Genomic DNA, 13,330 nt, shown 5'->3' with positions numbered 1-13,330 from the left:
CTTTGCCTTAATGCTAACTCAACAGCTAGGAGGTATCACTTCTGTAGTGAATAAGAGGTCAAAGTTCATACCATTCGCAACCAAAGCTCACGCTGATGTTGGCTTAGTTCTGTAGTTGACATGTTAGTCCTTTTAATGCAGAGGCTGCAGACCTCACGTACTTGGAACAAGAGGTTATATTGTCGTCAAGGGCTTATATAGTGGAGGAAGAAGGGCTTGTTTCACAGTCTACAGCCCATGTCTCTTCACAGGGGCGGGCCACTGATTGAGCAGAGCCCTAACCTTATGAAAACCCAAATCTCTCATTTGGAAGCTAAAATTACATTTAATCTTTTCACCAATAATTTTATATTCAAACATTTAAATTGAACAACAACTCCATGTGAATCCGATAACTCTGATGTGTAGACTTTCCACTGTAGAGTTTATGTCCTCCTATCATCGATGAGAATGTCTCAGATGACAACCGAACTGACATCATATTCTTTAAGTACCACCGCATATGTTCAATTGGTCGGATTACCAGAATATAGTTCATTTCCCCCCACCTTCTGATGTTCCCAGAATCTCTATGTTAACCAAGGGGTTTTCAAAATTCACATCAGTAGGGTAGAGAGAGGAAAAGGGGGTGAAGAGGTATTTATGACTGTCATAAACCTATCCCCCAGGCCAACGTCAAGACAGTAGTGTGTACCGGTGCTTGACCAGTCGGCGAAAACCAACATCATCCACGACAGAGAACAGTTGATTGTCAAGAGGAATGAATTCCATTATCTTAGCTTTAATGGATTTCGCCTTTGAGTTGTCTCGCTGAAATGTTCTTACTATTTCAAATGACTGCTGGAATTGTTGACTGCTCGATCCACACAGCAGACATTGTGGGCTAGGTTAGGAATGCTGTGTTGCACGTGTTGAGCACAATTTTACGCGGTGTCATTATGTCATGTACCTACGTTACATAGTTATAGCACGGTAGCTTTGACATCGCCGTTAAATCTGGCCGATACCGCATTTTTATCTAATATCGTCCGATTCCGATGTGTTCACAGATATATAGTGTATCCCTATTGTCCACCTGTCCCACACGAACGTTACAAAGCAGTAATAAGAGAGCTGCTGCCTCAAGCTACCCAGCAGTAATAAGAAGGGTGCTGCCTCAAGCTACCCAGCAGTAATAAGAGAGCTGCTGCCTCAAGCTACCGAGCAGTAATAAGAGGGCTGCTGCCTCAAGCTACCCAGCAGTAATAAGAGGGCTGCTGCCTCAAACTACCCAGCAGTAATAAGAGGGCTGCTGCCTCAAACTACCCAGCAGTAATAAGAGGGCTGCTGCCTCAAGCTACCCAGCAGTAATAAGAGGGCTGCTGCCTCAAGCTACCCAGCAGTAATAAGAGGGTTGCTGCCTCAAGCTACCCAGCAGTAATAAGAGGGCTGCTGCCTCAAGCTACCCAGCAGTAATAAGAGGGCTGCTGCTTCAAGTTACCCAGCAGTAATAATAAGTAATAAGAGGGCTGCTGCCTCAAGCTACCCAGCAGTAATAAGAGAGCTGCTGCCTCAAGCTACCCAGCAGTAATAAGAGGGCTGCTGCCTCAAACTACCCAGAAGTAATAAGAGGGATGCTGCCTCAAGCTACCCAGCAGTAATAAGAGGGCTGCTGCCTCAAGCTACCCAGCAGAAATAAGAGGGCTGCTGCCTCAAGCTACCCAGCAGTAATAAGAGGGCTGCTGCCTCAAGCTACCCAGCAGTAATAAGAGGGCTGCTGCCTCAAGCTACCCAGCAGTAATAAGAGGGTTGCTGCCTCAAGCTACCCAGCAGTAATAAGAGGGCTGCTGCCTCAAGCTACCCAGCAGTAATAAGAGGGCTGCTGCTTCAAGCTACCCAGCAGTAATAATAAGTAATAAGAGGGCTGCTGCCTCAAGCTACCCAGCAGTAATAAGAGAGCTGCTGCCTCAAGCTACCCAGCAGTAATAAGAGAGCTGCTGCCTCAAGCTACCCAGCAGTAATAAGAGGGCTGCTGCCTCAAGCTACCCAGCGGTAATAAGAGGGCTGCTGCCTCAAGCTACCCAGCAGTAATAAGAGAGCTGCTGCCTCAAGCTACCCAGCAGTAATAAGAGGGCTGCTGCCTCAAGCTACCCAGCAGTAAAAAGAGAGTTGCTGCCTCAGGCTACCCAGCAGTAATAAGAGGGCTGCTGCCTCAAGCTACCCAGCAGTAATAAGAGGGCTGCTGCCTCAAGCTACCCAGCAGTAATAAGAGGGCTGCTGCCTCAAGCTACCCAGCAGTAATAAGAGGGCTGCTGCCTCAAGCTACCCAGCAGTAAAAAGAGGGCTGCTGCCTCAAGCTACCCAGCAGTAATAAGAGGGCTGCTGCCTCAAGCTACCCAGCAGTAATAAGAGGGCTGCTGCCTCAAGCTACCCAGCAGTAAAAAGAGGGCTGCTGCCTCAAGCTACCCAGCAGTAATAAGAGGAGTGCCTCCTATTTCAATGTTCTTTTTTTTCTCACATCTGCAAGTAGAGAGATAAATATCTGGTTTGAGTCTCTCCCCTGCATTTAGACTGAACGCAGGAACCAAAAACTACCAGACTATACTGGTTAGGAGAATGAGTTGGGAATGAGAGGAGAGAGGGATGAGGGGAGGGATGGAGAATGGGGGAGAAGGGATATTGATGGAGAGAGGGGGTGGAAGAGTTGGGGAGGAAAGATAGGGGGAGGGTAGAGAGGAGGGGGAGGGTAGAGAGCGAGGGGGAGGATAGAGAGCGAGGGGGAGGAGGATAGAGAGCGAGGGGAGGAGGATAGAGAGCGAGGGGGAGGATGGAGAGAGGGGGATAGAGAGAGTGGGGAGGATGGAGAGAGAAGGATGGCGAAAGAGAGGGGAGGATGGAGAGGGGATGATGGAGAGAGAGAGATGGAGAGAGATGGAGAGAGAGGGGGAGGATGGAGAGAGAGAGAGGTGGGGATGGAGAGAGGATGGAGAGAGAGGGGAGGATGGAGAGAGAGGGGGATGAAGAGATGATGGAGAGAGAGAGGGGGAGGATGGAGAGTGGAGGATGGAGAGAGGGAGGGAGGATGGAGAGAGGGAGGGAGGGGAGGATGGAGAGAGAGGGAAGGATGGAGAGAGAGAGGGGGATGGAGAGATAGGGAGGATGGAGTATGGAGAGAGAGAGGGAGGATAGATAGAGAGAGGAGGATGGAGAGAGAGAGGGAAGGATGGAGAGAGAGAGGGAAGGATGGAGAGAGGGAGGGGAGGATGGAGAGAGAGAGGGGGGAGGATGGAGAGAGAGGGGGAGGATGGATAGAGGATGGAGAGAGAGACGGGAGGATGGAGAGAGAGACGGGAGGTTGGAGAGAGAGAGGATGGAGAGGGAGTGGAGGATGGAGAGAGGGAGTGGAGGATGGAGAGAGGGAGTGGAGGATGGAGAGAGAGAGAGGGATGGAGAAAAGGGGGAGGATGAGGGGAGGATGGAGAGAGGATGGAGAGAGAGAGGGGAGGATGGAGAGAGGATGGAGGATGGAGAGAGGGGGGGGATGGAGAGAGGATGGAGTATGGGGAGTATGGAGAGAGAGGGAGAGGATAGAGAGAGAGGGGAGGATAGAGAGAGGGGGAGGATAGAGAGAGAGAGGATAGAGAGAGAGGATGATAGAGAGAGGAGGATGGAGAGAGGGAGGGGAGGATGGAGAGAGGGAGGGGAGGATGGATAGAGAAGGATGGCGAAAGAGAGGGGAGGATGAAGAGAGGGGAGGATGAAGAGAGGAGAGGATGGAGAGAGAGGATGATGGAGAGAGAGGGGAGGATGGAGAGAGAGGGGAGGGTGGAGAGAGAGGAGGATGGAGAGAGGATGGAGAGAGAGAGAGGGAGGATGGAAGAGAGGAAGGGGAGGATGGAGAGAGGATGGAGGATGGAGAGAGAGAGGGGAGGATGGAGAGAGGGAGTGGAGGATGGAGAGAGAGAGGGGAGGATGAGGGGAGGATGGAGGGTGGAGAGAGAGAGCAGAGGATGGAGAGAGGGAGGGAGGATGGAGAGAGGGAGTGAAGGATGGATCGGGAGTGGAGGATGGAGAGAGAGGGAGGATGGAGAGAGAGAGGGATGGAGAAAAGAGGGGAGGATGAGGGGAGGATGGAGGATGGAGAGAGAGAGGGGAGGATGGAGAGAGGATGGAGGATGGAGAGAGAGAGAGGGGGGGATGGAGAGAGAGAGAGGGGGAGGATGGAGAGAGAGGGGGGATGGAGAGAGGATGGAGGATGGGGAGAGTGAGCGAGAGAGAGAGAGAGGGGACGATGGAGAGAGAGAGAGGAGAGGATGGAAGATGGAGAGAGAGGGGAGGATGGTGAGACGATGGAGAGAGAGAGAGGGGAGGATGGAGAGAGAGACACACAGAGATGTGCACTGTCTCTACTATTCTTATTCAACTTCAGTTGAGACGATAATCACTGTGACATCACTGTGACATCAGCATCATCAACACTGCCACAGATTTCTACTCAAATCTAAACTTTTCCCACTCAGCGTTTTCTTATCCACTTACTTATGTGGTTTTTCTTATGTGGTTTGAATTACGGCAATAAACAGAGTCCTTGTCTATAGGCCCCAGATACACTACACAGTATGTGGACACCTGCTCATCCAACATCTCATTTCAAAATCATGGGTATTAATATGGAGTTGGTCCCCCGTTTGCTGCTATAACAGCCTCCACTCTTCTGGGAAGGCTTTCCACTAGAGGTTGGAACATTGCTGCTATAACAGCCTCCACTCTTCTGGGAAGGCTTTCTACTAGATGTTGGAACATTGCTGCTATAACAGCCTCCACTCTTCTGGGAAGGCTTTCTACTAGATGTTGGAACATTGCTGCTATAACAGCCTCCACTCTTCTGGGAAGGATTTCCACTAGATGTTGGAACATTGCTGCTATAACAGCCTCCACTCTTCTGGGAAGGATTTCCACTAGATGTTGGAACATTGCTGCTATAACAGTCTCCACTCTTCTGGGAAGGCTTTCCACTAGATGTAGGAACATTGCTGCAGGGACCTGTAGTGTTGTATACTGTAGTGTTGTATACTGTAGTGTTGTATACTGTAGTGTTGTATACTGTAGTGTTGTATACTGTAGTGTTGTATACTGTAGTGTTGTATACTGTAGTGTTGTATACTGTAGTGTTGTATACTGTAGTGTTGTATACTGTAGTGTTGTATGCTGTAGTGTTGTGTGCTGTAGTGTTGTATACTGTAGTGTTGTATACTGTAGTGTTGTATACTGTAGTGTTGTATACTGTAGTGTTGTATGCTGTAGTGTTGTATACTGTAGTGTTGTATACTGTAGTGTTGTATACTGTGTGCTGTAGTGTTGTATACTGTAGTGTTGTATACTGTATGCTGTAGTGTTGTATACTGTAGTGTTGTATGCTGTAGTGTTGTATGCTGTAGTGTTGTATACTGTAGTGTTGTATACTGTAGTGTTGTATACTGTAGTGTTGTATGCTGTAGTGTTGTATACTGTAGTGTTGTATGCTGTAGTGTTGTATACTGTAGCGTTGTGTGCTGTAGCGTTGTGTGCTGTAGCGTTGTGTGCTGTAGCGTTGTGTGCTGTAGCGTTGTATGCTGTAGCGTTGTGTGCTGTAGCGTTGTGTGCTGTAGTGTTGTGTGCTGTAGTGTTGTATGCTGTAGCGTTGTGTGCTGTAGCGTTGTATGCTGTAGCGTTGTGTGCTGTAGCGTTGTATGCTGTAGCGTTGTATGCTGTAGCGTTGTGTGCTGTAGCGTTGTATGCTGTAGCGTTGTATGCTGTAGCGTTGTGTGCTGTAGTGCTGTATGCTGTAGCGTTGAGATTTCCCTTCAGTGGAACTAAAGGGCCTGAACCGTGACAAAAAGCCCCCCAGTTTGTCTACGGAGATTGCATGGCTGTGTGCTCGACTTTATCCACCTGTCGGCTGGATGAGGCTAAAATAGCTGAATCTACTGGTTTGAAGGGGTGTCCTCCTACTATTGGTTATGCAGCTTGAAAGACCTCCTCCCCCCAGGGAACACAGTGATCACAGGTTGACTCCTCCCCCCAGGGAACACACAGAGTGATCACAGGTTGACTCCTCCCCCCAGGGAACACAGTGATCACAGGTTGACTCCTCCCCAGGGAACACAGTGATCACAGGTTGACTCCTCCCCCAGGGAACACAGAGTGATCACAGGTTGACTTCTCCCCCAGGGAACACAGTGATCACAGGTTGACTCCTCCCCCAGGGAACACAGAGTGATCACAGGTTGACTCCTCCCCCAGGGAACACACAGTGATCACAGGTTGACTCCTCCCCCAGGGAACACAGAGTGATCACAGGTTGACTCCTCCCCCAGGGAACACACAGTGATCACAGGTTGACTCCTCCCCCAGGGAACACAGGGTGATCACAGATTGACTCCTCCCCCAGGGAACACAGAGTGATCACAGGTTGACTCCTCCCCCAGGGAACACACAGTGATCACAGGTTGACTCCTCCCCCAGGGAACACACAGAGTGATCACAGGTTGACTCCTCCCCCAGGGAACACAGTGATCACAGGTTGACTCCTCCCCCAGGGAACACAGAGTGATCACAGGTTGACTTCTCCCTCCAGGGAACACAGAGTGATCACAGGTTGACTCCTCTCCCCAGGGAACACAGTGATCACAGGTTGACTTCTCCCTCCAGGGAACACACAGAGTGATCACAGGTTGACTCCTCCCCCAGGGAACACAGTGATCACAGGTTGACTCCTCCCCCAGGGAACACAGAGTGATCACAGGTTGACTTCTCCTCCAGGGAACACAGAGTGATCACAGGTTGACTCCTCCCCCAGGGAACACAGAGTGATCACAGGTTGACTTCTCCCTCCAGGGAACACAGAGTGATCACAGGTTGACTTCTCCCTCCAGGGAACACAGTGATCACAGGTTGACTTCTCCCCCAGGGAACACAGTGATCACAGGTTGACTCCTCCCTCCAGGGAACACACAGAGTGATCACAGGTTGACTCCTCCCCCAGGGAACACACAGAGTGATCACAGGTTGACTCCTCCCCCAGGGAACACACAGAGTGATCACAGGTTGACTCCTCCCCCAGGGACCACACAGAGTGATCACAGGTTGACTCCTCCCCCAGGGAACACACAGAGTGATCACAGGTTGACTCCTCCCCCAGGGAACACACAGAGTGATCACAGGTTGACTCCTCCCCCAGGGAACACACAGAGTGACCACAGGTTGACTCCTCCCCCAGGGAACACACAGAGTGATCACAGGTTGACTCCTCCCCCAGGGAACACAGAGTGATCACAGGTTGACTTCTCCCCCCAGGGAACACAGAGTGACCACAGGTTGACTTCTCCCTCCAGGGAACACAGAGTGATCACAGGTTGACTTCTCACTCCAGGGAACAAAGAGTGATCACAGGTTGACTTCTCCCTCCAGGGAACACAGAGTGATCACAGGTTGACTTCTCCCTCCAGGGAACACAGAGTGATCACAGGTTGACTTCTCCCCCCAGGGAACACACAGAGTGACCACAGGTTGACTTCTCCCTCCAGGGAACACACAGAGTGATCACAGGTTGACTTCTCACTCCAGGGAACAAAGAGTGATCACAGGCTGACCTCCCCCCCAGAGTAACCACAGGTTGACTTCTCCTCCAGGGAACACACAGAGCGATCTCAAGTTGACTTCTCCCTCCAGGGAACACACAGATTGACCACAGGTTGACTTCTCCTCCAGGGAACACACAGAGTGACCACAGGTTGACTTCTCCTCCAGGGAACACACAGAGTGACCACAGGTTGACTTCTCCCTCCAGGGAACACACAGAGTAACCACAGGTTGACTTCTCCCTCCAGGGAACACACAGAGCGATCTCAAGTTGACTTCTCCTCCAGGGAACACACAGAGTGACCACAGGTTGACTTCTCCTCCAGGGAACACACAGAGTGATCACAGGTTGACTTCTCCCTCCAGGGAACACACAGAGTGACCACAGGTTGACTTCTCCTCCAGGGAACACACAGAGTGATCACAGGTTGACTTCTCCCTCCAGGGAACACACAGTGATCACAGGTTGACTTCTCCCTCCAGGGAACACAGAGTGATCACAGGTTGACTTCTCCCTCCAGGGAACACACAGTGATCACAGGTTGACTTCTCCTCCAGGGAACACACAGTGATCACAGGTTGACTTCTCCCTCCAGGGAACACAGAGTGATCACAGGTTGACTTCTCCCTCCAGGGAACACACAGTGATCACAGTCACAAAGGCTTGGATTCAGCCAATGTCATTAGCAGTTTTGTTTACTGTGATGATTGGTGACTGTTGGGACTGGAAACTGGGGAGTCGCTTGTCTGTGTTTCATGACTAACTGTACTTCTCTCTCTCCCTCCTTCCCTCTCTCTTTATCCCTCCCTCCTTCCCTCTCTCTTGCCTCCCTCCTTCCCATCTTGCTTCCCTCCCCCTCATCACTCCCACTCCCCCTTCCTCCCCCTTCCAGTCGGACTCGTAACCTGTCGGGCTCTCCCAGACCTCACCCTGTGAAGAAGGTCCACTTCATCAAGAACATGAGACAGTACGACACGCGGGGCAGCAGGTGTGAACAGCGGCACTTCCTGAAGCACTTCCTCATTCTCCCACAGAACATCCTGTGTTTGGAAGAAGAGATGAGAGAGGTTTTGATGAGGACTTATATATATTATTTATATATACTTGTATACGCTGCAGTACCATTAATTAACATGATCAAAATCTACTGTAACTCTCACACAGCCTTTAATACCAATGAGGAATACACATGTAACTGACAAAATTCACAGACACTAAAATCACAGACACTAGAGAAGCTTTAACCAAGTGTAATTCTTCCCAAGGGGAACAGCTGTACAGCTGTAATTCAGACAACCCAACATTTCTCCCATCACAGATATACAGTGGGGCAAAAAAAGTATTTAGTCAGCCACCAATTGTGCAAGTTCTCCTACTTAAAAGATGAGAGGCCTGTAATTTTCATCATAGGTACACTTCAACTACGACAGACAAATGAGAAAGAAAATCCAGAAAATCACATTGTAGGATTTTTAATGAATTTATTTGCAAATTATGGTGGAAAATAAGTATTATATATATAGGAGGCGTATATATATATATATATATATATATATATATATATATATATATATATATATGCCTCCTTCTCCCCAATCCTTACATCTTATGGTTCCACAGGAAAAGGCTAGTAAACCCTTATTACTCCCTTCAGGGGATCTGACCTGACCTCCTGACCTCAGCCCCTCCTTCACCTAGTCCACAGATGTCCATCTGACTCCCTATAGCAATCCTTTGATCTCCTCCCGTCCACACAGTACATTCCACAGCCACTCCCCTATAGCAATCCTGTGATCTCCTCCCGTCCACCCAGCACATTCCACAGCCACTCTGTCTTTCTACAGATCTCACTCCTTAATATACTATGCGTCTTATCTATCATATCTTTAATATCTCAATGTTCAAAATGTCAAATCCAACTGTGCTTATCTGGGCTGTGTGCTTAGGATCGTTGTTCTGTTGGAAGGTGAACCTTCGCCCCCAGTCTGAGGTCCTGAGCACTCTGAAGCAGGTTTTCATCAAGGATCACTCTGTACTTTGCTCCGTTCATCTTTCCTCGATCCTGACTAGTCTCCCAGTCCCTGCTGTTGAAAAACATCCCCACAGCATGATGCTGCCACCACCATGCATCACCGTAGGGATGGTGCCAGGTTTCCTCCAGTCGTGACGCTTGGCATTCAGGCCAGTTCGATCTTGGTTTCATCAGACCAGAGAATCTTGTTTCTCATGGTCTGCAGGCTGTCATGTGCTTTTTACTGAGGAGTTGCATCCATCTGACCACACTCTACCATAACGGCCTGATTGGTGGAGTACTGCAGAGATGATTGTCCTGGAATGGTCTCCCATCTCCACAGAGGAACTCTAGAGCTCTGTCAGAGTGACCATCGGGTTCTTGGTCACCCCCCTGACCATGGCCCTTCTCCCCCGAATACTCAGTTTGGCCAGGCTGCCACATCTGGGAAGAGTCTTGGTGGTTCCAAACTTCTTCCATTTAAGAATGGTGGACGCCACTGTGTTCTTGGGAACCTTCAATGCTGCAGACATTTTAGGCTACCCTTCACCAGATCTGTGCCTCGACACAATCCTGTCTCAGAGCTCTACGGACAATTCCTTCGACCTGATGGATTGGTTTTTGCTCTGACATGAGCTGTCAACTGTGGGAAATGATATAGAAAGATGTGTGCCTTCCCAAATCATGTCCAATCAATTGAATGGACCACAGGTGGACTCCAATCAAGTTGTAGAAACATCTCGAGGATGATCAAAGGAAACAGGAAGTACCTGAGCTCAATGTTGAGTCTCATAGCAAAGTGTCTGAATACTTATGTAAATAAGGTATATACTGTTTTGTATGTTTTATACATTTGCAAACATTTCTAAAAACCTGTTTCCGTTGTGTGTAGATTGCTGAGGATAAATATTTATTTAATGAACTTTAGAATAAGGCTGTAACTTAACAAAATGTGGAAAAGTCAAGGGGGTCTGAATACTTTTCTGAATGCACTGAGAGTGAGAGGGAGAAGGACCCCTTTTCTGAATGCACTGAGAGCGAGAGGGAGAAGGACCCCTTTTCTGAATGCACTGAGAGCGAGAGGGAGAAGGACCCCTTTTCTGAATCCATTTCTGAATGCACTGAGAGCGAGAGGGAGAAGGACCCCTTTTGGTCATTAGTCTTGGAGTTAGTCGTTGGTGGGACAGTATTCACAATGCCATGGCTCCCTGGGATGTTCCCACAAGAGATAAGAAGACCACCTGCCTGCTCCGCCACCTTCACTAGTACTGTGACTTTTCATTGAAGCAATGCCCTTGACTCAATGTTATTATTCGAGCTGCAAAAGACCGAGTGAATAAACAAGCCGTGAGAATCCAGATCTGGCTCTTCTCCAGAGAAGGAGTCAACATGTTTATTCTAGGCCCATTTAGCATTGTTTTACTTTTTCAGTTAGACTCTTTCCCATGCATGCTGTGCCTGAGTCGGAGTTGGTTTCTCCACTTGAGAGTTAGCTTGCATCCGAAATGGAATCATGTTCCCTAAATACCACCCTGCATACCACCCTGCATACCACCCTACATACCACCCTGCATACCACCCTGCATACCATCCTGCATACCACCCTGCATACCACCCAGCATACCACCCTGCATACCACCCTGCATACCACCTTGCATACCACCCAGCATACCACCCTGCATACCACTGGCTTGCTTCTGAAAATAAGCCGGGTTGGTCCTGGTCAGCAGCATACCACCCTGCATACCACCCTGCATACCACCTTGCATACCACCCTGCATACCACTGGCTTGCTTCTGAAAATAAGCCGGGTTGGTCCTGGTCAGCAGCATACCACCCTGCATACCACCCTGCATACCACTGGCTTGCTTCTGAAGATAAGCCGGGTTGGTCCTGGTCAGCAGCATACCACCCTGCATACCACTGGCTTGCTTCTGAAGCTATAGCAGCATACCACTGGCTTGCTTCTGAAGCTAAGCAGGGTTGGTCCTGGTCAGTTCCTGGATGGGAGACCAGATGCTGCTGGAAGTGGTGTTGGAGGGCCAGTAGGAGGCACTCTTTCCTCTGGTCTAAAAAATTCCCCACTGCCCCAGGGCAGTGTCCCCAATCACTGCCCTGGGGCAGTGGGGCATTTTTTAGACCAGATATATCCTCTTACCTGGTAAAATAACGGATTTAAAAAAAGTAGGGCACTACTTTTGACCAGGGCACTTAGGGAATAGGCTACCATTGGGATGTAGATAGAGGCAGGTCCAGAGGGGTCAAATGTAGTGCACTGTGCAGGGGATTCCTCTCCATTTGTGACACGGTCCTAGTAAAGTCATGACTGTGTATATCCTATGGCAGCTCTGGTTCTGAGAATAATGACTAACTTTCCTTTTTCTTTCTCCCCGCTGTGAGAGAAGTCGTTGTTGCTGTTTTTGAACATGTTCTCTCTTTAAATGGTAGTTAGTGTCCTTAACTTCCCTCATTAAAAAGATAGGTGAAACAGAAAGCCTTATAGAGTAGCACTGTGTAACGTTAGCTGTTGGCTGTTGAACGTTGGCTGTTGAATGTTGGCTGTTGGCTGTTGAATGTTGGCTGTTGAACGTTGGCTGTTGAATGTTGGCTGTTGGCTGTTGGCTGTTGGCTGTTGAATGTTGGCTGTTGGCTGTTGAATGTTGGCTGTTGAATGTTGAATGTTGGCTGTTGAATGTTGGCTGTTGAATGTTGGCTGTTGGCTGTTGAATGTTGGCTGTTGGCTGTTGAATGTTAGCTGTTGAATGTTGGCTGTTGAATGTTGGCTATTGGCTGTTGAATCTTGGCTGTTGGCTGTTGACTGTTGGCTGTTGAATCTTGGCTGTTGGCTGTTGAATGTTGGCTGTTGAATGTTGGCTGTTGAATGTTGGCTGTTGAATGTTGGCTGTTGAATGTTGAATGTTGAATGTTGGCTGTTGAATCTTGGCTGTTGGCTGTTGAATCTTGGCTGTTGGCTGTTGAATGTTGGCTGTTGAATGTTGGCTGTTGGCTGTTGAATGTTGGCTGTTGGCTGTTGAATGTTGGCTGTTGGCTGTTGAATGTTGGCTGTTGGCTGTTGAATGTTAGCTGTTGAATGTTGGCTGTTGAATGTTGGCTGTTGGCTGTTGGCTGTTGAATGTTGGCTGTTGGCTGTTGAATGTTGGCTGTTGGCTGTTGAATCTTGGCTGTTGAATCTTGGCTGTTGGCTGTTGACTGTTGGCTGTTGAATCTTGGCTGTTGGCTGTTGAATGTTGGCTGTTGAATGTTGGCTGTTGAATGTTGGCTGTTGAATGTTGAATGTTGGCTGTTGAATGTTGAATGTTGAATGTTGGCTGTTGAATCTTGGCTGTTGGCTGTTGAATCTTGGCTGTTGGCTGTTGAATGTTGGCTGTTGGCTGTTGAATGTTGGCTGTTGAATGTTGGCTGTTGAATGTTGGCTATTGGCTGTTGAATCTTGGCTGTTGGCTGTTGAATGTTGACTGTTGGCTGTTGAATCTTGGCTGTTGGCTGTTGAATCTTGGCTGTTGGCTGTTGAATGTTGGCTGTTGAATGTTGGCTGTTGAATGTTGGCTGTTGAATGTTGGCTGTTGAATGTTGGCTGTTGAATGTTGGCTGTTGAATCTTGGCTGTTGGCTGTTGAATCTTTGCTGTTGGCTGTTGAATGTTGGCTGTTGAATGTTGGCTGTTGAATGTTGGCTGTTGAATGTTGGATGTTGAATGTT

The 13,330-nt window shown here is 48.8% G+C and overlaps 1 protein-coding gene across 1 annotated transcript in view; it reads left to right on the top strand.

The window, feature by feature from the left end:
* The first annotated feature begins 8,218 nt into the window (after positions 1 to 8,218).
* LOC121840484 (CDK5 and ABL1 enzyme substrate 2-like) overlaps positions 8,219 to 13,330 on the top strand; it is a 59,979-nt gene continuing 54,867 nt past the window's right edge. The window contains 1 exon segment of the mRNA XM_042304307.1: positions 8,219 to 8,588. Within this exon segment, the coding sequence (XP_042160241.1) occupies positions 8,356 to 8,588 (233 nt within the window). The 5' untranslated portion in view covers positions 8,219 to 8,355.

Source organism: Oncorhynchus tshawytscha, linkage group LG22, assembly GCF_018296145.1.
Source record: "Oncorhynchus tshawytscha isolate Ot180627B linkage group LG22, Otsh_v2.0, whole genome shotgun sequence".
Classification (NCBI taxonomy): domain Eukaryota; kingdom Metazoa; phylum Chordata; class Actinopteri; order Salmoniformes; family Salmonidae; genus Oncorhynchus; species Oncorhynchus tshawytscha.
The sequence above is the reverse complement of the archived record's forward strand: the minus strand, read 5'-3'. Positions and strand labels throughout refer to the sequence as shown.